This window comes from Lutra lutra, chromosome 3 (genome assembly GCF_902655055.1).
Source record: "Lutra lutra chromosome 3, mLutLut1.2, whole genome shotgun sequence".
In the NCBI taxonomy this organism is placed as follows: domain Eukaryota; kingdom Metazoa; phylum Chordata; class Mammalia; order Carnivora; family Mustelidae; genus Lutra; species Lutra lutra.
This window is the reverse complement of record NC_062280.1, coordinates 12,642,731-12,666,981: the sequence shown is the minus strand read 5'-3', so window position 1 is coordinate 12,666,981 and position 24,251 is coordinate 12,642,731. Positions and strand designations below refer to the sequence as shown.

The window sequence follows — 24,251 nt, the reverse complement described above, 5'->3', positions numbered from 1 at the left end:
GTGATGCGGGTCTGTTGGCCTTTTCATTATTGCTGTAAATGGTCCTCTCTAAGCTCACATTCTTTTGTTTTCCATTTTTCACTATTACAAACAATGTTGTGATGAAAACTCTTAGGCTTTAAATGCGGCCCAGCAAGTATTTCTGTTGCACAAAATTGGAGAACTGTAATTTCTGGGTTGAAGGGTAAGCATGCTGTGAGGTGAGGTCCAACTCACTCACCTTCCAAAATGTGTGTGCCAACATGGCAAATCACGGACGAGAGAATGTCTGCTCCCCCACAGCCTACACCAACACTGCGTGTTATCCATGCTACCATTTTCAAATATGTGGGGGGACAGTCCATAATTGGCATTTGTTATTTTGAGGTTTTCCCAACTAGCTATACATTTAGTAAATATTTGTATTTATTCTTCTTTCCTTTGACTATTTTCTATTAGGTTTTTGACTTATCAATTTAAAGAACTTAATCATATACAATGAATATTAACCATAATCTGCTATAAATGTCTAGCTTGTCACCTGTCCCTTCGATTTTGAGTATCTTGCTTCCTGGAGGATGGAACTACAACCTCCCAAGGCTCCTAGCTGGCATTTCTCTAGGCCATTCCATTGCCCTATCAGATGAGCCACGTCTCAATGGTACAGATGTGATAGGACCAGTGGGTCGTGTGTCACACTCTCACCCCATTGCTGGAGCGCAGATGCCTTTGCTTGGCTATAAACTGGTCTGATGCAGTGTTACATGGGGACCTTACGAGGGTGCACTTAGCACCACACAGGCCCATAGGTGGTGATGGCTCAGGCCATACAGGCAGACAAGGCAAACTTTTAACCAGAATGTGTGTCTGTTTCTGTTAAGATAAAACACTGTTCCTTGCAGAGTGGAGTTGTCAGTGTGCCCCCAGGGGCTAATTGGTCTCCTGGAAGGATGGTGCTAACTTGGGGGGCCAGTTCTCGTTTGGGTTGGGGCAGGCTGGACACTCCACTCAGCAGCTACGTGGAGGGATAACACCCAGCATTGTCATCATGACTCTTCCCATGCTGTGTCAGGTAGTGGGGGGACCAATGGCAGAGATGGCTAAGATCAATGCTATTTTGTGTATGTATTTGGTGTTCAGTGTCTCTTTCATGGTAGGAGGTTACAAGTGGAACTGGGATTTCTGGGTGGGATTGCTAAGAGGCCCAACTAAATCATTTTCCAAATTGTATGTACTAGTCCAATGAGTCATGCACAAGAGAGTCTGTTTCTCTACAGCCTTCACCAGCACGGTCTCAGGTGGACACAGCAGCAAGCGCTTTCGGTGCAACTTCATAACGTCCAGCTGGTTATTTTGGCACAACGGCTCATTCAGAGGAGTCAGATGAACTTGTTTTGTGAATGGAAGACAGGTAAGTTTTCCTCATTATTTTTCCTAAATTTATGTAGCAAGCAGTTAACATTTCTAATGTGCAATATGAACATTTTGAACCATTGTGCCCATCCCCATGTAGCCATTCATGAGCTTCTTGTCCCCCATCTTCCAGTTCCTGCCCAGCTGGCCAAACCATTTGCTGCTATGCATATATACCCTAACCTTGGGCCACTCTCTTTTCTACATAGAATGGATAACCAGGTGCAAAACCCAAAACACTGCCCATTGGGAAAATATCCCCTAACCACCTCTGAGTGGGTCTGTAGTGCAGTGACTGCCCGTATCTGGCTTGTATGCACATACTGATTTGTGAATAAAGCTTGGACTTTCTCCAACCAACCCATTTGTGAGCCACGCTCAGATGTTTTCCTTCTCCCTCAGCTTGTCCTAAGGGATCTCTCACACCACTGTGTAGCCATGGGTATAAACTGCAGGAGAGATGCTCACACAACAGCAGCAGGTAACTGGGTTCCTTCTGATCCCATTTGTGCTTGATTCTAGATGGACCACTTCCATCATACCTTCTTGCTTCTGGGATCGCTTGATTACATTTTAGCAACATCTTCAAGTTATTTGTGTGCATTTTAAAATTTAAGAAGCACGACATTGTTGCAGACAAAAGGAAGGATGGAAGTGACAGCACTTTTCAGGCAGATGACCAAGGTTCCAGAGTGAGAAACAAAAAGGGAAATTCTGATGCTAAAAATGGAGGTCGTGAGAAAACACTGGAGAGATGGTCTGGGGCCAGATCACAGAGGGAACATAGGCCATCTTGGAGACTTGGGATACTTTCTGGTGGAATGAATAGGAAGCCATTGAAGGGTTTTAAGTAAGGGTGAACATAATCTCATTTTGTGTGTGTGTGTGTGTGTGTGTGTGTGGTATCCATAAACTTTTATCTTTCACTTTAATCTGAAGAATAGTTTGGAAGGGAAGCAAAATGAATGTAGGACAGTTATAAGGAGACTACCACATGGGTTAGAAATAATGGTGGCTTGGAACAACACTGTAGCCGTGGGAATAAAGAGAGGGAGGCACAGATGTAGCTTTCTCTGAGGTGGACTGACAGGACTTCATACCTGAGCAGGTGTGTGCACCCAGAGAATGGAGCCTCTGGGATCAATCCCTCATTTCCAGCTTAACATCTCGGGGGTGGCTGTACTGACAAGTTTGAGGTATCTTTGAGACACATCCACCAAAAGTTCTTGAGTTGAGAGTGTGACAGGGAGAAGGTGCCATCCGTTAGTCTCTAGTATTTAATACTTCATTGTAGATTTTTTTTTTCTGCCATGAATGCAAATGGAAATTTTCAATGCTTTTTGTCCTGCTGCTCAGCCCTGTTTGAGGTATTGTCACTGAAGGCAACTGGGATTAATTTCTTAAGATTGTCACAACTTCTTAATCTTTCCCACATTTTCTGTTTCTCTCCACGTATGCTTTTTAAAAAATATTGAGATAAAATACATGCTTTTTAATGTGTGTAATTCAGTGGTTTTTTAGTATTTTCACAGCTTGTACAACTATCACTACTCTCTAATTCCAGAACATTTTCATCATCCCCAAAAGGAAACCTTCTGTATCCATTAGCAATCACCTCCTTACCCCTGGAAACTACTAATTGACTTTCTGTTCCCATGAATTTGCCTATTCTTGAAGTTTTATGTAGAGGGAATAAATAATACAATATGTAGCCTTTGGGGTCTGGCTACTTTCACCGGCTACTTTCAACCATGCTGTAGAATATGTCAGTATTTCATTCTTCTGTATGGCTGAATAATATTCCTTTGTATGGATGTACCACCCATTGTGTAACATATTTTGTTATCAGTTGATACAGTTGGGTTGTTTCTACTTTTCGTTGTTAAGAGTAATGCTATGAACATTTGTGTACAAGTCTGTGTGTGTACATATGTTTCCAATTCTCTTGGGTATATACTTAGGAGTGGTCATTTGGTAATTCCATGCTTAACTTTTTGAGGAACTGCCAATTTTTTTTCCAGTGTCTGCACCATTTTCATTCTTCCTGGCAATGGATAAGGGTTCCGATTTCTCCACATCCTTACCAACACTTAGTATTATCCGTCATTTTGATTATGGCCATCCTATTGGGAATGAAATGTTTTCCGTTGTGGTTTTCATTAGCATTTCCTTAATGACTATTGACTGCAAGCATCTTTTTATGTGCTTATTGGCCATTTATATATCTGCTTTGGGGAAATGTCTGTACAATTCCTTTGTCCATTTTTAAATTGTGTTATTTATCTTTTTATTGCTGAGTTGTGAGATTTTTAAAAATATATTCTGCATAATACATTTTTATTAAATAGATGATTTGCAAATATTTCCTACCATTCTGTGGTTTGTCTTTCAATTCCTTGTAGAATCTTTTGAAGCAGAAAGTTTTTAGCTTTGATGAAGTCTAATTTATCCATTTTTTTCCTTTAGTTCCACAGACGCTTGGATATAGTGCCTAGATCCATTTTGACAATAAAAGGAGGCTGATAGCAGATGGGGACATGTGAGAAAATGACAACATTACAGTTCACACTACTAATAAAATTATTTAGAAAATTGCCTTTCACTAGGCAGTGTAATTTCTGTTGGTGGATACAAGCCAAATATGAATCACATACAAATCATCATCTTCTATTCCATTCATCTGGATGGATTTAAGAAACAGAGTAATGGAGAATATCATTCTAGAGGAAACCAGTTAGTATTTGTGCTACTTAAAATATGATTTCTAAATTGCTTAAGCATATCTATCAAAATCCAAATGGAACATTTAAAATCAGCCTCATATAAAAGCAGTACTCTGTGAAATGATTTCTAAACTGTGAGCATTTATCTTTCTGACCTAGCATCTTCAAGCATAAAGACTGGAGAAATTGCTATGTTGGAAGAGGAGTCCCATTTTCCCGGAAGTTCGTATTGGATTCATATGGGTACATTCCAAGGAACATAGGATCCAGGTTTGTCTCTCGGGATCTGGAATAAAAGAATAAACGTGGAGGTTTGCAATTTGGAAAACATTTGCAATGGTGAAAAATAGCATAAAACAAAACAGGATGAAAACCACCCAGAGGGTGACCAGGACAAGACGAGGTCTCAGAGCGACAGCATGAGAAGCGTGGGAGACTCTGGGACAGGACTGCGAATCAGGGTGAGGCAGCTACAAGAGTTGTCAGTTCACCCTTGAAGAGGGACAAATGAAAAGTGGAATTAGTCTCTGTGTTCCTCCGTAGTGGAGAGTGACTCATGGGGCTTAGGACAAGCTGTAAAGGGGACCACACAGAGCCAGCACTGAGAGGAGGAAGAGGAGGGAGCTCTCCCCTCAATGTAAGGACTACCTTGCATATAGTCAGGGGGTCACTGTCAACAGCATGACTTTCGTCCACAGCTAAAATCTCATCACTGAAAGTGACCGAGGAGAGCGGAGATGTTTGCTCTGCAGGGGTGTTCATGCAGGACGAATTCTGCTCTTGGGCTTGGGCCGGAAAGGGCCCCTCCCACTCTACAGCTGAAATCGGGAATTACACGCACTTTCTCAAGTATATGATTGGCTAGAGTGGGACAGACTGTTGGCGTGGCCCATATTCTTGGCCTGGGTGTCTCAGGTTCAGGGAAGAATTCATGAGCTCCTGTTCCTGACCGATATGTCCTGGGAAGGGAACAGAACTAAGGAGGAACATGAAGCTGATAGAAGAGCAATGAACTCTGTTTGTAAGTCGAGTGGAGCTGAGCCCCGCCGAGGGGCAGGCAGGACCAGGCAGAGGAAAACTTCCCTTCTCAGGGCTGTGGGCTCTTCCTAGGCCCAAGTGCCCTTAGGATTCCTGCCACCTTCTCTTCCATGGAAAGCCACCATGGTGGGTTAATAAAACTTGACTCAAAGGACAGGGAACAAAAAGTCAGAATTTTATGAGCAGATCATACCATTTTTGTGAACTTATCTTCACAGGCCATTCGAATCTTCTCTGGGGTCAGCGGACTGCTGAGCTTTAATGGTCCAAACAGGCCTCTCTCCCGTCGTGCTGCGTTCACTGCATCATGAATGGCAAAAAACACTGAACAGCCCAGGAATAGCCCAGACTCTCCTAGACCCTTGAAGGGAAAAAAGTCAGCGAGATTATGACTCTCTCTTTGTATCTGTATGTATGTGTGTGTGTGTGTGTGTGTGTATATATATATATATATATATACATATATATATGTATATATGCATCTATAGGTAAACATGTGGAGAGATGCCTATATGAAATATTATTTTAGAGAGTGTGTGCACCTGTGTGTGTGGGGGGGGAGAGAATCCTCAAGCGGTCTCTCCACTGAGGGCAGATCCCAGTGGGGAGCTCAATCCCACAACCCAGGAGATCATGACCTAAGTCAGAACCAAGTATTGGACTCCCATCCAAGTACTAAGCAGGCCCGACCCTGAGAACCAAGTATCGGATACCCAACCTACTGAACCACCCAGGTGCCCTTATGAAACATTATTACATATGTAACGTTTTTCTTTTAAAAAAGTAATTTAATATTTTAACCTAGTATTCTCATTCTCAGGATTCTTGCCTAAGGAAATGATGCCGAAGGGAGAAAGGAGATATAGGTACGAGGTGATTACTGCACAATGAAAAATCAGATACAACCTGATGGTAACAGGAGTCATGTTAGGCTCCAAAATTTGAAGTATTTAAAAAGAATTGCAACATTGTTAAATTAATTTATAATTAAAATGTTCAACAGGGCCTTTTCTTCTAGAAGACTGGTAAAAATCCCAAACCACCAAGAAATGAGGGCACCTCCCCTGGCCGCCTGCACAGGTACCACAAAGTCACATAAACTTGGACTTGTTTGCCAAGCACAGCTTACCTTTGAGGAATACAGGGTATCTGAGCTTTGAGACGGGGGCAAGAAAGAAATATGCAGCTCTGTGGGGATGTCGCAGACGGCAGGGATTTTATACTGGTTTGGACCACGAGTGTGTAGGACACCCTGAGGAGAATACTGTAGCTCCTCTATTGTATAAAGCCCCACGCCTTGAATAAACGCACCTTCAATCTGGGAGGGAAGGAAAGGAATTTCCATTTATGAGAAAATACAATCAACCGGAGCAATTCAACTTCATGCTGTTTATTTGAATTTTTAAAATCCAGTGTAAGTGGGTTTTTGGCATGTCCTGGAAGATGTCTCTGAAGGTGTACTTAGAAGTTTACCTCAAAATATATCTAAGCATCTTATTCAGTGTGAAGTATGAAGTCAAAGAACTTGACTTTGAATCTCAGTCTGGCAGTGAAAGTACGACTCTAGAGCAGGCCTCAAACAGCCTGTGCCCAGAGGCCCTCCTTTTTTCTGTCCGTGAGCCAGAAAGAACCTTCGTGACTGATCTGTCTGTAGCCCCCAGCACACTGACAGGGCTCTGAGAGTCCCCTCATCTCATCTCACCATCCTCGCCCGTGAGTGGGTCTGGCTTCTCATTTCCTCTGTTTCCTCGCTTGTTACGTGAAGTGCGTGTGCCCAAAGCTTCATAGAGCTTTAGGATGCTCTAATCTTAGATGTCAGCATGTGGGCAAAACTGGCTCCGCACACGTCTGACTTCTGGGTCTCCTCTGCGTATACTTCCTTGCTGTGGCCCTATTTTTTCCACCTCATCCACCACCCTTCCTTGTGTCTATTTGTGGGGAGAACCTTCTCAAACGCCATGTTATGTGAATCTTCCTAAAAGCCTAGACTACACCCCAGGCCACGTCACCTCCACCCACTAAGGCAGGCACCTGTCTTTGGGGCACCTCCTCCAAGCGGGTCCCCTTCCAGTCCCTGCCCATAGCTGCCCCTTCCACTCCACTGACCCAGGCCACGCAGGCACTCGCCACCATTGTCAGCCCCTCCCCTGCCCTCCACTAGCCCTGAACACAAAGTTGGCTGGATTTCCTGTCTTTTCTTTAGGTCCTCCACTCTTCTCCCTCCCAGAATGCTTTTTCCTGCTCATTCCTTGACAACTTCATCCTGAAGCCCGCTTTGATCTCTCCAACCCACACGTTCTTCCCATTCTCCAGGGACACGAGTCATGAAGGGAGAGTACCTCAGATTATGTTCTGAACTGCGGGTAGTAAGCTGAGTTGCCCACAGGTAGGAGAAAGGTAAAGAAAGTGAGTCAAGCTTCCAGGTGAGTCCTGAGTCCGAGAATCCCAGAGTGCGTGCTTCTCTTAAAAAGGCAGCCATGACTTTTCCTCATGGAAATGCAGCGCCCGTGCTGGGAAATTTTCTGTTTCCAAGAAACACTAGCCGTTCGAATACTTATGTAAGGCAGCTGGTGATTCTTAATTTTGTCAATTATTTCAAATTTAAATAAAAGATGACCGTGGGCCAAACAGGCTACCTGTTATTAATAGCGACTGCTGTAACTATCTGGTGTCATCCCAACACGACTTTAAACTCCTCAAAGGGGGAGTCCATTGTAGGCCCAAGATATCACACTTAGCCTTCAGTCTACTTCTGATCCCAGGGGTACTGGGCGCATTCTGACCCCACCTGGCTTGCTGCTTCTGCCTCCCTCAAGCTCCTCAGTCACAGGCCGCATGTCTCTTCTAAAACTACTCACAACATCTTTGTTTCCTTCCCTTTTTTTAAACAAAAAGAGATTTGAGTTTTGTGGCCGGCCTGGATAGATGGGTTCTGACTACAGGGGCAGAAAGCTAAGAGGACGAAGAAGCTGGATGGGATGTTTTCCCCACAGACCCCCACGGCGGTTCTGGCTTTCACCAAGGGGGTTGACGCTAGGGAGGTACACGTACCTGGCCTATGTCAAGGGCTGGATTTATGCTGCAGCCGACATCCATGACAATGTCTGTTCTGATGTTCTGGTAATAAAAAAGAGCAAAATTGTTTATTTTAATGAACACAGCTTAGGAGAGAAGCCTGAGACACAGTTCCTGCCAGGATGCCATTGGCATAGAACATTTCTGGGGGCCACAATATATTTCAGGAGAAATAATCAACAAAGATTTTATTGGGTCACAAAAGCTAGCATGTATAACTTTCAAAGTTACGCATGTACTCAAGTAGCTTAAGCATGGATTTTTTTTTTTTTTTTTTTTCTTCACGAACAACAGGAGAGAAAAGTATTGATTTGACTGTTCGGGCTGAGTGACATAACTTACTGAGTTCAATCCTGCACAGCAGACATAATCCGCGACACAGAAAATGTTTACAGCCCTCACGATCCTTGTTGAAAAACCCTATGGCTACCACACAACCCAACACCCAGAGCCCGGCTGGCTGGGTGGACACTGACGCATCAGCCAACAAAGTCTCCACTGTGACCTGCTGTTGTAGATGTTTCACTCTGAGAGCAGAGAAAGATAGATCTAAAGCACAACTCGGTGACCAGAAGCTCCTGAGGAGCTACGAATGAGGGCTACAGCAGGTTTGGCTGGGTTCCTGGGAACCTCTCTGCTCTGCAGCAAGTCTGTACCTTCTTTTATGGGACATCGTGACCTCTGCCATGACCAACAGATACTACTTCTAACTATTAATGGGACAACGGAAACCCAAGAGTTCTCTTATTTGGTTTGGGACTTTCATCTAACATTTTTTTCTGAAGAAAATCAGAGAGGGACCCAGAACGTTTCATTATAATAAACTAAAACACCTCTCTTCTTCAAGGACATGATGAGATGTGAAGCTCTCTGTGACGGCACTGGCCAGGTTGGCCTGCTGGCAGCCCCGTGGCCTCCCTTGCTGGCGAGGGGAGGTGCTCTCAAGTCTGCAGCATTAGCGAAGGCCTTATTTCCAGAATCATGAACTTCCCGTTTGTCACTGTGTTCTGTTAGGGCTGAAGACCGTGGCTGTAGGTTGTGGCAGCCGGCCTCCAGGATGGCCTGTGACGACCCCCACATGCTGGGTTCACCTCCTGACGGAGTCCCCTCCCACACTCTGCCAAGGTTAGTTTGCGGCCGACAGGATATGTGGAAGTGCTGATACCTCACCCCGAGCTGGGGCAGAAAGGGCTGAGGCTGCTGTCTGGTGCTCTCACGGGCTCATACTCTCTTGTTCCTTTACATCAGTCCCTCTGGGTTTGGGGGGGCAGCTTGTGTGCCCTGAGGACGCCGAGACGTCCCATAGAGAGGTCCTTGTCATAAGGAATGGAAACTTCTGACCAACAGCCAGTGAGGAACTGAGGCCTCCTGCCGACAAGCAGGTGACGGGACTTGGAATCAGATTTTCCAGCCGCCACTGAGCTTTGGGATGACTGCGGCCCTCCTTCACAACTTGATGGCGACCTTGTGGAAAACCCTGAGCCTGAATCACCCAGAGAAGCCACTCCTGGATTTCTGGCCCTCAGAATGCTGTCGGTTAACAAATATTTGTTATTTCAGCTGCCAAACTTAAGGGAAATTTGTTACACAGCAATAGAGAAGTAATATAGAGATGTAGGTTCAAAGTGAGGGAAATTTTGTAGGAATAAGAACAGTTCTAACAACACAAGGAGAATGACTGAGAAATAGGCCTCCACGGAGGGCCCCTGCTGGCATGTTGCATTAGAGCCCTTCACCTAGGGGTCTACCTAACCTCGGAACCTAACCTGAACCACAGATCTCGCATTTTTTAATGCATCTGATAAAAAGACTCTTTAGTACATCTCTTGAGATTGTTCAACTAAGTTATAAGAACACACCTTAGAATTTCATACTGAAGCTAATTATTACCTTATTCTCAGCTCTTAACAAGGCCAAGTCATATACAGATAAAGAAAACCCAAGTGATTAAGATTTCACCAAATTTTTCTTTGAGGGAGAAGGTGATGTAGAAATCGGTTAGCATAAGAGAACTTTCTAGTGACCTAAAAGAGGACAGCTACTCTAGCATGAAAACCATGCTTAGAATGATCATTGTTTTGTCTCAGTCCAAGGTACCCAACAAGTGATCTGGTCTGAGTTAGATTCCAGACAAACCAGATACTTTACCCGGCAGGTTCAATAGAGGTGTAAACAATTTCAAAGATCCGGTTGATTCTAGTTTTAAAAACATAGACGCTGGAGACCAACTAAATGAAAAGTTACATCTTACCATAATCCAAGATAATAGTCACAAAGTATGTTTGGAAATAGCAAGACCTAGAGCTTGCTTCTGGGTGAATTTTGGGACAGATTATCACAAGACAGCTGTGAGGGTATCACAGCCCCATTGAATGTATTAATGATCATTTATTATTATAAACAGTGGCCAGTAAGTAGCTTCATTGACCCACAAGGACCCAGCTACAAGAGGAGAAACTCTCCTTGAAACACAAGTGTGTATGTCTGTGTGTGTGTGTGTGTGTGTGTGTGTGTGTGTGAGAGAAAGAGAGAGAGAGAGAGAGACAAACTGTGTGCATATCTCCTCACTGCATCCCTTAAAAGCATAAGGATGCCCTTAAACTGTCTAAAAAGCAGGATCCAGCTAGATAAAAGATATCAAAAGCTGGCCACTAACGTCCCCAGGATAGCCCTTGGTGCTTGTTAGCAGGTTATGGGTGCTCATGAAATCCTTCCAAAATGTCATATGACGGCATTTCCCATGAGAGGTCAAGACTGCTGGTTAGACCCACAGTCTACATGAAAGCTTTCTTTAAGCTGTGTTTCCTCCTTGAAGTGGTTTCTTTCCTGATTCCATTTAAAAGAGCCAGGAAAAGAAAGAAGGGAGGCCACCGCTTGTTTTCCATGGAAGGGACCACAATACCAAGGCAATGGCTGAGCTTCTATTTTTTTCTGGTAACAGAGAAACCATCCTTAGCCAGATGCACGGTGCTTCCGTGGTGCCCAGACAGGGGTCATGTGTGCAGTTTAGGTCTATCTGACGTACAACCTGAAGACCTTCCCCACTGGTACTGACCTTATGAGCGCCCGTCAGGCAGTCTATTTCCACCTCGGAACAGGCAGCTCCGTAAACAAAATACTGGAAAGGATGGCCTTCGCCTGTCTCCCAGTTCATGTCGGACTCATAGCCCCTGCGGGAAAGAGAATTCGTGGGGAGCGCTGTTAAGTGACTCAGCAGCCTAACTACAGACCCCGGTGGTTAAACAGACTGACAGGAGGCTAGGTTCAGTTTGCTCATACAGCAAACCAGAGAGACACACTTGGGCAATGATGTGTCAGCATGGAACGCATGCAATAAATCTGCTAAATAAATATATACTTCTTTCTCATTGAACTTTTTTGTCTGATAAGAACATTCAACTGCTCCTCACCAATGAATGACTCTTTGTACCCAGAAGTCAGGTGCTCATTCTTTGGTTCCCCAACCTATTGCTTTTCGTTAATGCTGAATCAGATTTGGGGAATTTCGCCTGCATTTTGGACCAAACACTATTTCAAAGGCACATATTTGCCTGTCCGTCTGTCTTTCCGGCTCTAGGATTCAGCCTTCTGTTTGCAGGAGCAGGTGCCTGGCTCTCATTCTTTGCTACTTCTCTGGTCTCCATGCCTGCTCCATTCTGACTCTTCCTTAAGGACACCAGCTGGATGTCATGGTAGAAGAGGAGCGCAGGCCAGCAGCTGTTGGGCACTTTCTCCCCTTCTCCCCTCCGCTTCTCCCAGCCTGGAGGTGGCCGTTAAAAGTGCTTCTGGTACTTATTCCTGTTAACCAGCCAGTGCCCTGGGACTCATAGGAGAACTAGCAACACGACAAAATCAGGCAAGACTTTCTGTATCGACCTATTTCCTGATGACTTTCATTTTCGAGTAATCTGCTAATTATTTTCCAAATGAGCTGAGTGACAATGGTTTGGCGCCTTGACAGCATGTGCTTATTGTCACATTCCTTCTTTTTTGCCAAGCTAGAAGGTGTGAATGGTATTTATCTTATTATGGATTTAATTTGCATTCCCCATCTTTGTCTCTTAACTTAAGGATACGCTAAGTTTTTAATGAAAAACCGGCCACTGCGGTGGGTTCCAAGCACTAACCTCAGAGAATCCTCCAGTACCACTCAGAAGGACTCAAATCATCAGTTCTGCCATATTTGATTTTATGTGACTATTTTTCCCAACAGAACCCTCTCTGGGCATTTGGATTAATTAGCAGCTAAATGTTGTGCATAACAGTGGGTTAATAGAAGGTTATCAAAATCAATTTTTTTTTCAAAAAAAATTTTTTTCATAACTCTTCCTCAAGTGACAGCTGTTAATATTCATAACATGTGACTGAAAGGAATCTTTACCTGAAGTATCCAGTAGCTGAAAGGCTAATGCTTTCATCAAAAGCAGCTTGTGCCTGGGAAACAAGAGGAAAGACGATGTAATGATGATGTTTCAAGAAAGATTCATTGAGGCTTCTGTCTTGGTTCCATTATAGGGGAACGGCAGCTATCAGTACTAATAAGCAGAGAGAACCAAGATTCCTGTAATCCCTTTCTGCATTCTCCAACTTCACAAGCACTCGTGGTCGCTGCCAGTAGTAACTGCACATGTCCGGTGCCCGTGACCGTCTCCCATGACCGCCGAGGTAGGTTACCCCTGTAGTCTGGGCTAGCACGGCTAACAGGTGTTCTGCTGATGAAGAACCTCACGGGGTCTTCTGGAAAGACAGCCTATCCACAGGGGATGTTCCAGGAAATAATGGGTGGTTGGGGGGTTAATTTTAATACCAGACATTCATTGGTCTTAGAAAAGTGGCCTAGGGGCGCCTGGGTGGCTCAGTTGGTTAAGTGACTGCCTTCAGCTCAGGTCATGATCCTGGAGTCCCAGGATCAAGTCCCACATCGGGCTCCCAGCTCCATGGGGAGTCTGCTTCTCCCTCTGACCTTCTCCCCTCTCGTGCTCTTTCTCTCTCTCAAATAAATAAATAAAATCTTAAAACAAAAAAAGAAAAGAAAGAGAAAAAGTGGCCTAATTTTGGTAAAGTGTACCACTGACATCCAAGGTTCTCCTGACTCTGCAGGGCACACAGCTGAATAATATACAGAAAAGAGGGGGTTAGGTCCAAGTCCCCAAGTCTGAGAAAGAAAAAGGTGAGAAGTGCAGCCATTAGAGAAGAAAGTGTGCTAACGGCAGCATCTCCTGCGGAGGGCTGGCTGTTTGTCCCGTACCTCTCTTCAGTCAGGCTCTCTCTGTCTGTCTCTGGCTCAGGGAGCACAGGGCAGAGGGCAGAAATAAAGATGCCCCAGAAGGATTGAGAGCCCCCGTAAATATGAATTATAGAATGAGTCCTAACTCTGTAGAAGAGCAGGAACCATTTCTAAGGGCGATTTCTGAGCTGTTTCCCCGGACCGATGCTTTTAATGTGACATCCCAGAGCAGTCGGCATGACACATACTCTCAGCTTTTACTGACAGCCACTCCACACCATCTGGTACTTTATAACCTGTTACCTTAAAAGCACGCTAGCCGACTTCAGAGAGTGCGTTTTCTCTTTCAACTAGGTTGAAAGTTCCTAGTACATCTAAGGAAGCCACTGAAATTTCCACTGCATTTAGTGCCTACTACGGGTTGAATACATACCCAGTGGCTTGGTTTCCTATTTCTAAATGAATGCGTATGTGATGTTTTACTTTTATAGAACGATTGGAGTGTCGTCTTTCCGTTTAGGAACGGTGGAGCCAAACAAATAGATTTACAGCCATTATCTAGAAAATACCTGGGATCCATCAGAAGAAACATTAATTACTTCTGGCTTAAAAATAAGGGTTTTAGGTAGGAAAAACAGTCTTTTCCTCATGGGGGATTTCCCAGATGCAAGACTTGCTCCACCACATTATGATGACAGTGCCGTGTGCGGAGAGCCGAAAGACCTCTACTTGTCATTATGGAACTACAGTACCTTTTCAAGTGCCATTTCAAGTGATATTTAATTCACACATTTCTCCTCCCTCCTTTTTCCCCCAACATAAAACACAAAAGTGGCAGTGATTCTCACCCAATCCTTCCAAGTGCCTTGAGGATTCTTGCTGATGACGGGTTCAAGGCGTTTTAGTAGAGTCTGACAAGCATCCTAGGGATTATTTTTTAATCAGAATTATTATAACTTCAGGCAAACACTAATTTCAAAACTACAAGATATGTGCCACTGCAGAGGTTTGTTTAGGAGGCCCATGGGACACAGAGAAGGTGGAGACTGACCCTTCAAGAGGTGATGGGGAAGGTTTCCGGGGTGGGGGGTGGTGGTCAGGGTTGAAGTGTGAGCCGGTCTTAAAGACTGACATTCTAGGGTGGGGGGGGGGGTCTACAATCCCATGCTGAGGTCAGGACGTAAGAGACAGACTGCTGGCAAAGCCCCGACCACTGTTTTTAAACACGGCAGGTCAGATGTATTTTGTGGAAAGTTCGCTCTGTCAACTTGAAGCCCACAACTTGAAGCTCACAACCTGAGTGAAAGGCAGTGAAACTCAGGGGCAGGGACTGAGCCTTGTAATGGTCCTGGCAAGAGGTTCATGTCCAAATCCACGCAGCCATATTCCTGGAACGAGGACGTCCTATGCGGGGGGAAGGCAGGTTTTCACCAGGAGGGTGTGAGAAGGAGGTAAGAACTGGATGAAAGCTCAGTGTCTTTTGAGCTCCACCCGTGTGTCTGGCCTGGTGGGGCTGAAGGTCTGGGCGCCGCCGCAGTGATTTTTACCTTCACGGCCAGCCCGTTGAGATCGGCCACCACGGAACCTCCAGAGACATTCGTGTTAGGGACGGTTTCTGTGCTCGTTCCGCGCAGGTGGATGTTAGACATCGGCATCCTTAGTTCACGACTGACCACCTGCATGTTGGAAGAGAGGTTCTTTTCAAATACTTCGGTTCGTCACAGACCTGTGCACACGGCCGCACGGGAGCCCATGTAGCTCACATGTGTGAGCACCCACCCCCCACGTGCAGCAGGGACAGGGGGAGAGAAGCATGAATCCCTCCAGCCACGGAAAGTTCTTTTCTGAAAACCCTATAGCTAGTCTGGACCCCAAATCCTGAGTACACCTTGTTGCTTTGACTTTCTTACGTGCAAGAGCATCAGGAAGAGGAGGCAAAGCCCCGAGCCAACACAGAAGGAGATGCTTCATGTCTTCATAATCATGAAATCTACACCTTGAGGCCTTTCCTACCACCTCACTCTGCAAAATTCTAGCAAAGTCTCTATAACCAGAAAAATGCAAATCAAGGCAATAATGAGATATTATCATACACAACTATTAAATTATCTAAGGTTTTTAAAAAAGGTGGAATGTAGTTGGTTAGTGGTATAATGAAATGGATACTTTCTGGAAAACAATTTGGTAGTAAGTGTTGGTGATTGAAGATTCATTCTGTGACCCGGCAATTCATTTCTGGAAATCTATTTTAAGAAAATAATCATTGATTTGACCACAGGCTTACGTAGAAAAAATATTAATTGAAGTATTCAACAATTGGGGATGGTTAAATAAATTATACATACATCCACAAGCAGCCATTAAAATCGTGATTGCAAAGAATTCTTAGCCACAGGAGGAAGTGCTCACTCTATAACAGGATAGGTGAAAAAACAGAAACAAGCATGGGGAAAAAAAGAGAGAGAGAGAGAGAAACCAAGAAGCAGACTCTTTTTTTTTCTTCTTTTAAAATTTTATTTTATTTTCAGTGTTCCAAAATTCATTGTTTATGCACCACACCTAGTGCTCCATGCAACTCTTAACTATAGATAACTGATGGTTATCAGAGGGGAGAGGGTGGGGGATGGGTTAATTAGGTGACAGGGATTAAGGAGGGCACTTGTCCTGATGGGTACCGGGTGATGTGTGGAATTGAGGAATCACTGTATTGTACCCCTGAGACTAATATAACACTGTATGTTAAACTGATGTAACTGTATGTTAAGTAACTGGAATTTAAATAAAAATTTGAAACACACATACAAAAAGCCAGGATATGAGAAATTATATAAACAGCATGTTAGCAATTACCAAAAAGAAAAAAGAAAAGATGGAAAGCCCTCCAAACGGTGCTTATTGCTAACTGGTGGAATTGTTCAGAGGCTTTTTAAAACACTTTTTTTGCATCTTCGAAATGTTTTATAATCTTTAATATTACTATTATTCACAACATAGAAACAGAACCTAAAAATTCAGCTAAAGTGAATGAGTCAAAAAACAGGTAGACTTTGAAAGATTTTATTTATTTATTTGACAGACAGAGATCACAAGTAGGCAGAGAGGCAGGCAGAGAGAGAAGAGGAAGCAGGATCCCCGCTGAGCAGAGAGCCCGATGCGGGGCTCGATCCCAGGACCCTGAGATCATGACCCGAGCTGAAGGCAGAGGCTTTAAGCCACTGAGCCACCCAGGCGCCCCAACAGGTAGACTTTGATCAGAAATATCAAATGTGATTTATATTATCAATCGTTCAAAGTCTTAAAAAGGGCAAGAAATCATGCAACACATCAGAGTCTACCTATCTTTGGGTTGGCTAGCAAAGGCTCAAAAAAGACGGCTCACTTGCTAACACTGGTGTCCCCCTCTTTGTGAACGTTTGTGAGCCTCTCGGCTTTCACAGAGCACCACCTTTTACCTGTTTTCGCTGCCTAAAATAAATCTGAAGAGGATTTTCACTTTTATGAAAAGGGGTAAAGAGCCAAAAGAGCGTTCAGTGTTTGCTTGGCAGTGAGCGTCAGAGGGGGCAGGGCTCACTGCAAGCCCGGAGAGCAGAACCCCAAGTCCTTCCCTGGGACCACAGGGACCACACTCGCATCTCACAAGCTGCCCAGCTCTGCATTGTATCTGTCAGCCGATGTGCTTTATCTCCCTTTGTGTCGCGTGCCCAGCAGCGAATCAGAAAATACTGAGAGAGGCCATTTTTGGGGGGTCTGGAAAATGCTCAAAAATATTTTCATCTAAATTCATGGTAATTACATCTCTGCTTTATGGCATTTTGGTTTACAAAATGTTCTCAAGGAATGCTCTGCTTTCAGGTGGTGGGAAAGATCCGCACACCTGAAGGAAAACAACAAAGACACAGACAGTCTCCTGTAGCAGTAAGACAATCTGAGACCCTTCTGCGCATTCTTTTAGGACGTTCAGTTATAAAACCAGCTGGTTTACCCAGTTGCTGTTAACAGCTTAACAGTTGAAGCTGTCAAAGCTAGAATCTCGTATCTTTTTCATTTTGGAACAGAAAACACACAAGCATGGTTTCTCTCTCATACATTCAGCTACAAGCACACACCCAGCTTAATCCAACCAGCTGCAAACTTACCTGAATCATTTTAGTGTGGACCCCCTGACCCATTTCGATCCCACCGTGAGTCACCAGCACAGACCCGTCCAGGTAAATGTGAACCAAGGCAGCAGCCTAACCAGAAAAGATGACAAGAGTTCCCATGAGCTTTTGGACTGATATTATCACACGTCTCATCAATCACGACACTCTCCCTGGAGAGTAACATACAGATGTGTTGGACGCTATATGGACACCTGAAGCTAACACAACACTGTGCGTTAACTATACTGGAGTTAAAATGAAAAACATGTGCTCAGCTGCTCTCAGTTCAAAGACATACAGAACATTCCCCGGGCAGAACCCGACCCACTCTGTCCCTTGCCAAATTTAGTAGTTTAATGTTAAATGATAACCAGATGTCAGCGTAAAAATTGTCCTCAAAACCAAATATGTGCCTCACGTCAGTCTATTCTAGAGGGTGTTAAAAAGTACCACCTGAAAATAAATAAATAAACAGAATAAAACATTTTCCCTGGAAATGATCCCCTCCGTTCCATTTCCTGCTGAAATACACACACTTTCCCCACTGCCCTGAGACCACTGAGCAGAGCCCGGCCAGGGCTGGGCCAGAGCTGCCTCAGGATCGCCCCACAAGATGCCAGGCTGGCAGGGGCTGGCTTTGAGGCTGGGGCAGGACAATGTTCCTTAAGCTGCTATTTCTTCATGAGGACATTTGAGGATCTCCCTAATCCACAGTAGAACAACAATCTAGGTTTGGGGTTTGTTTTTTGCAGGGGGTCAGTTGTAAAATGCCAAGTTAAGTGCAGATAGGTTGGGGCAGAGAGAATTGTTTCCATGAACACATAGTCCCATAGTTGTAGGTATGATAAAGAGAAGCAAAAACAAAAACCCAGATAAGATGGGACAGACGGACACTGTTTGCTACCAAATGAGCCAAGCCTACCCCAAATTATCCTGGCACAAAATTACAGGGCTTTTGTTAGAAGGGAACTTGGAAGTAATCTTATCTAACTGTACAGCTCCCCTTGGGGACCCAAAAAGAACCAAACTGCTAACATAGAATTAAAGGCTGCTATAATCAGAAACATCAGGACTTTAGCTAAACATATTTTATAATCAACAAGAATGTGCCTTCTTGCGATTTTGTCCACACTAGACTAAGGGGGATGGAGATATCCCAAAAGGCCGCAGAAAACAAGGATGGCCTTTTCACTGTGCGTCTCTAGTGGAAGAGTGTTAGTAACAGCATGTGGTCCTAGGGAAAATGCTTCCCGTGGTTCCACTGTGGTTGGGAAGCCCTGCAAGGCGCACCTCTGTAGCCGTTCTGCTGGGAGATGCCAACCTCATCGGTGCAGTCCGGGCCAGCAATGGGTGACTTAACACCGTGTCAGCCAGTTTCTTAGTATCTAAGCTTCTGGGCAGTGTGGCACAAAAATCCAGGACCTGCGAAGGCAGGGTCTTCTTGTGGTTCCGCGGATTCCCAACATGTCTCCGCCAGGGCAGCACTGGTTTCTGCCCTGTGGCGGGCGCCGTGCTAAGGTACTGGGGACACGGAAGCTCGCCGGGTCCTGGCTGTTCCGGCATGTCCACAGGCTAGTCCTCAAGTACACCGGACGGGAGGTAGGTGTGAGTCACGGCACAGGGCTGCCTCTGCCAGGCGGATGGCCCGGGGTGATGAAGACACATGCCCAGACTGTGTCCAGGCCCACTCCTCCTTCTATTGTGCAACAGCTGGATGTCCTTGGGCCAGAGAGTGAAGGCCTGCGGGCTTCGGTTTCTCCTTCTATGACACAGAATCCCACCTACCCAGTGACGGTGAAGCGGGCCATGACGAATGCCCCAGCCTTGGGCCTCACCATGTCCTTCCTCGTTCCGTCCCTCCTCCATCTGATTAGCTTTGGGATCGCCCTTTGGCACACGGCTTCCAGGAAGCAGCTTGCCCGATCTCGGACTCCTCCACTGGGCCCTACGCCGAAGTTTCCAGCATGGCAGCGGGTCTCCAGGGGGAGATGGATAGGGCTGGTGGTCTGAGAATGAAGTCGTACTGCTGGCTGTGGTCTGTTTCCTCCCGGCTGAGCTGAAGGCCACCTCGGTTCCCACCAGACGGTGCCAGGGAGAGGCAGCTGCTGGGGCTGAGAAAACACTGCTTCTGCGGCCTCTCAGACCCGAGTCTCCAGGCCCTCTCTCCAGATGTGGGGCTTCAGACAAGTTATTTTAGCTCCTGAAGCCTCCGTTCCCTCACCACTAAATGAGGCCTACAACCTTACAGGTTGTCCTGAGGGTTGAATGGAATAAAATCTAAAAGGGGTACCGAGTAATTATCACTATTTCTTAGATACAAAATTTCTGAGAAATTTCTGATCCGGGAAACGGGCCAGGTCTGGCCTGCTGTGAAGACCGGATGTTAGGTAAGGGCAACGGTTGCGTAGAGACAGCCCACGGCGTCCAGCACGGTTATGCCCCAGGGCTGCCGGCAAATCTGCAAACAACAGGGGCCGTTCTCCCCAGGGATGCTGGCTGGTCTGCTCAGAAACAGACAGACCGGACTGATGGCTTCGTTAGCCCACGCTCATTGGTGTAACCCCCAAACCGCGGACTGAGATTCACTGTTCCCTAACCCTTTTCTGATGGTGGGTTCTCCCTCTCCCCTCCTTCTGAATAATCTTGGTTTTGCCTTTATTCCTCTACCACTGCCTCCTGACTGTCTCCCTCATCTGGGGACATTGTGTACAGATGACGTGTTTCTGTCACCACAAACAGGGCAAGAACGGGACGCTGCAGAAGACATCACCGCCTGTATTGTCACAATGCTCCTCCGAGCTACCACCGGTCTAACCAAGCATGAGACACTCTCAAGATCACACCCAAGCTGAGCCAGGAGGGTGAGGTGAATGGACCGGAATGGGAATGAAGGAAGAACCTTCCTGCCTTCTTTTTTTTTTTTTTTTTTTTGGCCTCCTCAGCTCCCTCTGCACACAGCTGACTTACTAGTGCTCCTCACAGTTCCACTCCCATTTATCCCTACCCTGTCCATACTCAAAGCACCTGCCATTCCTTCTTCATGGCTCAGCCGAAGCTGTGAATTCTGCAAAGGGGAGTGACAACAGTTTTGAGGGCTCTGCCCTCTTCTCTACATATATGTATGTATACACAAACGTATGTGTAAGAACATAGATAACAGGTCCCACATCAGTGGCTGGAGTGAGCTAGAGTAGTGCGGGCCACCAGCTGTTCAGGCATGTTTCATTCAAGAATGAGGGGCCAGAAGCAGCAAACAAAAACAAGCAGGGAATTTACTTCAATGTACTCAAGTGAAGAAACTATAAGTATAGATTTCTCATCCCTCCCTTCACATTTTTAACAGCTAAGAAGGGAGTAAACTTCTAAAATGCTTTTAAAAAATTATTTAAAGATTTTACTCTTCTGGGTTTAGTTTATCCCACCCCCCCCGCCCCCACAAAAATCAAATGCCATGCAGCTTCCCTTTTCTATTTCACGGTCCAGCGACACAGCAGCACAGAGGAACTGGAAGTCTTGGCCGTCAACCATCCCACCATCTGGCCTCGTACTTGAGTGATCTGGGCCCAGAGCAAGTTGACTCAGTTGTTTAATGCGAGGGCCAAAAGCAGATACCAGGTCTTCTGATTTCCCAGCAAGAATGCTTGTCGCTAACACTGGGGATTCCTGCAAAGGAGCTCTTATCTCCTCTGGAGAAAAGCTAGCTCGACTGAGGACAACTTTGGGGAAGGTTTACAAACAGGCATTGCAACCCTATGGCTAATCCGCCTTCATAGAAGGTTTCCAAAACCCCCTCTGATTGTTCTGTTTGGAGAACTGACCTGACCAATAGTGACTGAGCCAAGGCCAACAGGAAACTTCAGGGGGACCACAGCCAGCCCTTTCTTCTTCCAATAATTCTTTGAATTGAATTTTTCCACAGCCGCTTTCCTCAGGGTATAGGAAGACTTAGCCATACATTCTTTCCAACACTGAATCAGGTTCTTGGCATTAATCTCTTGTTTGTAGGGTGTTTGATCAATTTCCTTGTACATGTTTATCGTTCGGACCTATAAAAGAAAAGGAAATCAAAATGGAGGAGAGGCAACCGATGTAGTCTCTCCACTGTCCTCCTAGTTAAGTTCTGCTCTTCCCATCAGGCCCAAACTGAGTTCCACTTACTCCTTGTTGAACCCCTTCCTGAAGCCTTCTCTACCTGAAGCCTCTATCAGATATGTTAGCACTTCTCTGGTGTAAGTTATGCTTCTCTGGTATAAGTTCAAATGAAGGCATCCTCTCCTTATATTTCTTATATGACTCAGTATAGTCCTGGGACACTGTAGATTCCTCTAATTCTAGCTGCATTTGTGAACATCTGTTAAGACATATTCCTGAATTTAACTTCCAGGCTACATGATCTACACAATTTGGATTGTTCAGATGTTGTGGAAAGATAAGACTATTCACTCTAGTTATTGATTATATTTAAACAAGCTTATATATATATTTTTTTAAAATTATTTTTATTAACATATATGTATTATTTGCCCCACGGGTACAGGTCTGTGAATCATCAGGCTCACACACTTCACAGCACTCACCATAGCACATACCCTCCCCAACGTCCATAACCCACTACCCTCTCCCTATCCGCCTCCCCCTGGCAACCCTCAGTTTGTTTTGTGAGTTTAAGAATCTCTTACAGTTTGTCTCCTTCCCGATCCCATCTTGTTTCATTTTTTCCTTCAACAAACTTTTATATTTGTTAAAACATAACTGGTAACTAGGATGAAGAACAAATTAAGATTCTTTTTTTTTTTTTTTAAGATTTACTTATTTATGAGAGAGAGAGCAAGTGAGAATGAACAGGAGGGATAGAGGCAAAGAGAGAATCTTAAGCAGACTCCATGCTGAGTGCAGAGCCTGACTTGGGGCTCAGTCTCTCAACCCTGAGGTCATGGCCTGAGCTGAAACCAAGAGTGGGATGCTTCACCAACTGAGCCACCCAAGTACCCTGGGGAAGACAGTGTTTTTAAGGGTGGTTATTCTCTCCTCTGACTGCCCCAGAGGGGAGGGAGGTCATTATCTGATTTCCTCTATGCTACCAAATGCCACAGTACATCTGGGAAGGAGGCTGTGATGACAAGGGAGAGACAGGGGCCCCCGGAAGTTCAAGAGACAAAAAGAAAATGACTTCTGCCTAGGGCCACCTATTCTAGTATTGAACAGCAAGAAAGCAGGCAGATGAAGTGGGGACTGGGCTTTCTAAGGTTTGCTGCAGCACGGGGCAAAGAGATCATGGGAAACACCACCTGAGGTGCCCACCGAGGGCAGCTGGAAATCTAACCCACCCTCACAGGGGACTGTCCATTTCCAAGAGAGAATTAGCAGAAATGGAGCCCACAGAAACATACTTGAAAAGTGGCTACATCTAAGCACAGAGGGGACAAGAGCTCACTGGGCAAAGGCTGCTTCCTCTGGTCTTCTCTTCCCTCTCTGCCCCAACAGCACAGCAGGATGCCCAGAGTGGAGAAGGGGGGAAGAATGGACACCGTGTCTCCCCACCCTAACTCCGCTCCAGGATTCTGAGGGCAAGAGGCACAGGGAGGGGGACGAGCTTATCATGAATGAAATTGCTACGGTGACTTTAAGAACAGAAAGGAAACTATTTTAGTAACTGAAATGACTGAAACTTTCTGACAGCTGCCTGAGACGTTCAAGGAGGAGAAAAAAGGGCTTGACAGGACTCGTTGGTTGGTAGCACTTATATCCCCAACCAACGGAGACTTCTCACTGCGTGAGCCGGAGTCCGAAGCTCCCTCTTCAAGATCCTCTGTCTCCAGGATTCTAGGCAAAGAGCCCAAGTGAGACAAGGCGCACTGAACTTTGGAGTCCTGGCTCTGTCTTCACTAGTGAGCTGGGTTACTCGGGCACACCATTTAGCCCCTCTGGATCCAAATTTCTCAACCTGAATGACCCCCCAGGGGTCCTTCCTGCTCTGGAGCCTGATGTCTCGTGTGTGAGAGACTAGTTTAGCCTTACCTTCTCGGGGGCCAGACCACACCTGGCTGCAACTTCAGTGATACAGGACTCAGTGATGAGCCCCGCCTGAGGGAAGCCAAAGCCACGCAGAGCTGTGTTGGATGGCAGGTTGGTTCTGCACGCCCACGCCCGGCAGCGCAGGTTGGGAAACTTGTAAGCATTTTCCATTTTCAGAAGTCCCATTTCTACCACCTGCGGAGATCCAGAGTTGGTGTGATCAGATTCTCATCAGATTTTGCCCTCCTGAGACTGAAGACCAAAACCAAGCTGGAAATGACCAACCCTCTCTATGTCACATCAAACATGCTAAGACAGGCCTGTGTCCTAAATTAAAAGAATGTCTGCTATAATTTTTAAGGATTTAAATACTTTTTCTTTTGAAATCATCATGTTTTATGTTCATATTTCAGGACGAATGCATTGTCCCCCAGGTTTCAGACAACTGCCAAAGACTTTGAAACATTCAGAGGCTCTAAACATGGGGTCTATAGAATGTAATGAATAAAATACCCTGCAAAGGACGGCAAAAAAAAAAAAGTTTTGGTTATTTGGTCTAATGCACTGGTTCTCAACCAGGGGTGATTTTGTCCTCTGTCTTCCCTGGTAATGTCTGGAGACACTTTTGGTTGTTGAGAC

General features: G+C 45.4%; 1 protein-coding gene across 1 annotated transcript in view; it reads right to left on the bottom strand.

Annotated features, from left to right (window-relative positions):
- Positions 1-3,922: 3,922 nt before the first annotated feature.
- Positions 3,923-24,251, bottom strand: part of AOX1 (aldehyde oxidase 1) — an 81,752-nt gene continuing 61,423 nt past the window's right edge. The window contains exons 25-35 of the mRNA XM_047720684.1: positions 23,616-23,807; positions 21,416-21,643; positions 17,592-17,687; positions 15,003-15,131; positions 14,304-14,378; positions 12,610-12,662; positions 11,284-11,398; positions 8,205-8,270; positions 6,283-6,471; positions 5,347-5,514; positions 3,923-4,401 (exon numbers count right to left, since the gene is read on the bottom strand). Of these exons, the coding sequence (XP_047576640.1) occupies positions 4,351-4,401; positions 5,347-5,514; positions 6,283-6,471; positions 8,205-8,270; positions 11,284-11,398; positions 12,610-12,662; positions 14,304-14,378; positions 15,003-15,131; positions 17,592-17,687; positions 21,416-21,643; positions 23,616-23,807 (1,362 nt within the window). The 3' untranslated portion in view covers positions 3,923-4,350. The remainder of the gene's footprint in view (positions 4,402-5,346; positions 5,515-6,282; positions 6,472-8,204; positions 8,271-11,283; positions 11,399-12,609; positions 12,663-14,303; positions 14,379-15,002; positions 15,132-17,591; positions 17,688-21,415; positions 21,644-23,615; positions 23,808-24,251) is intronic.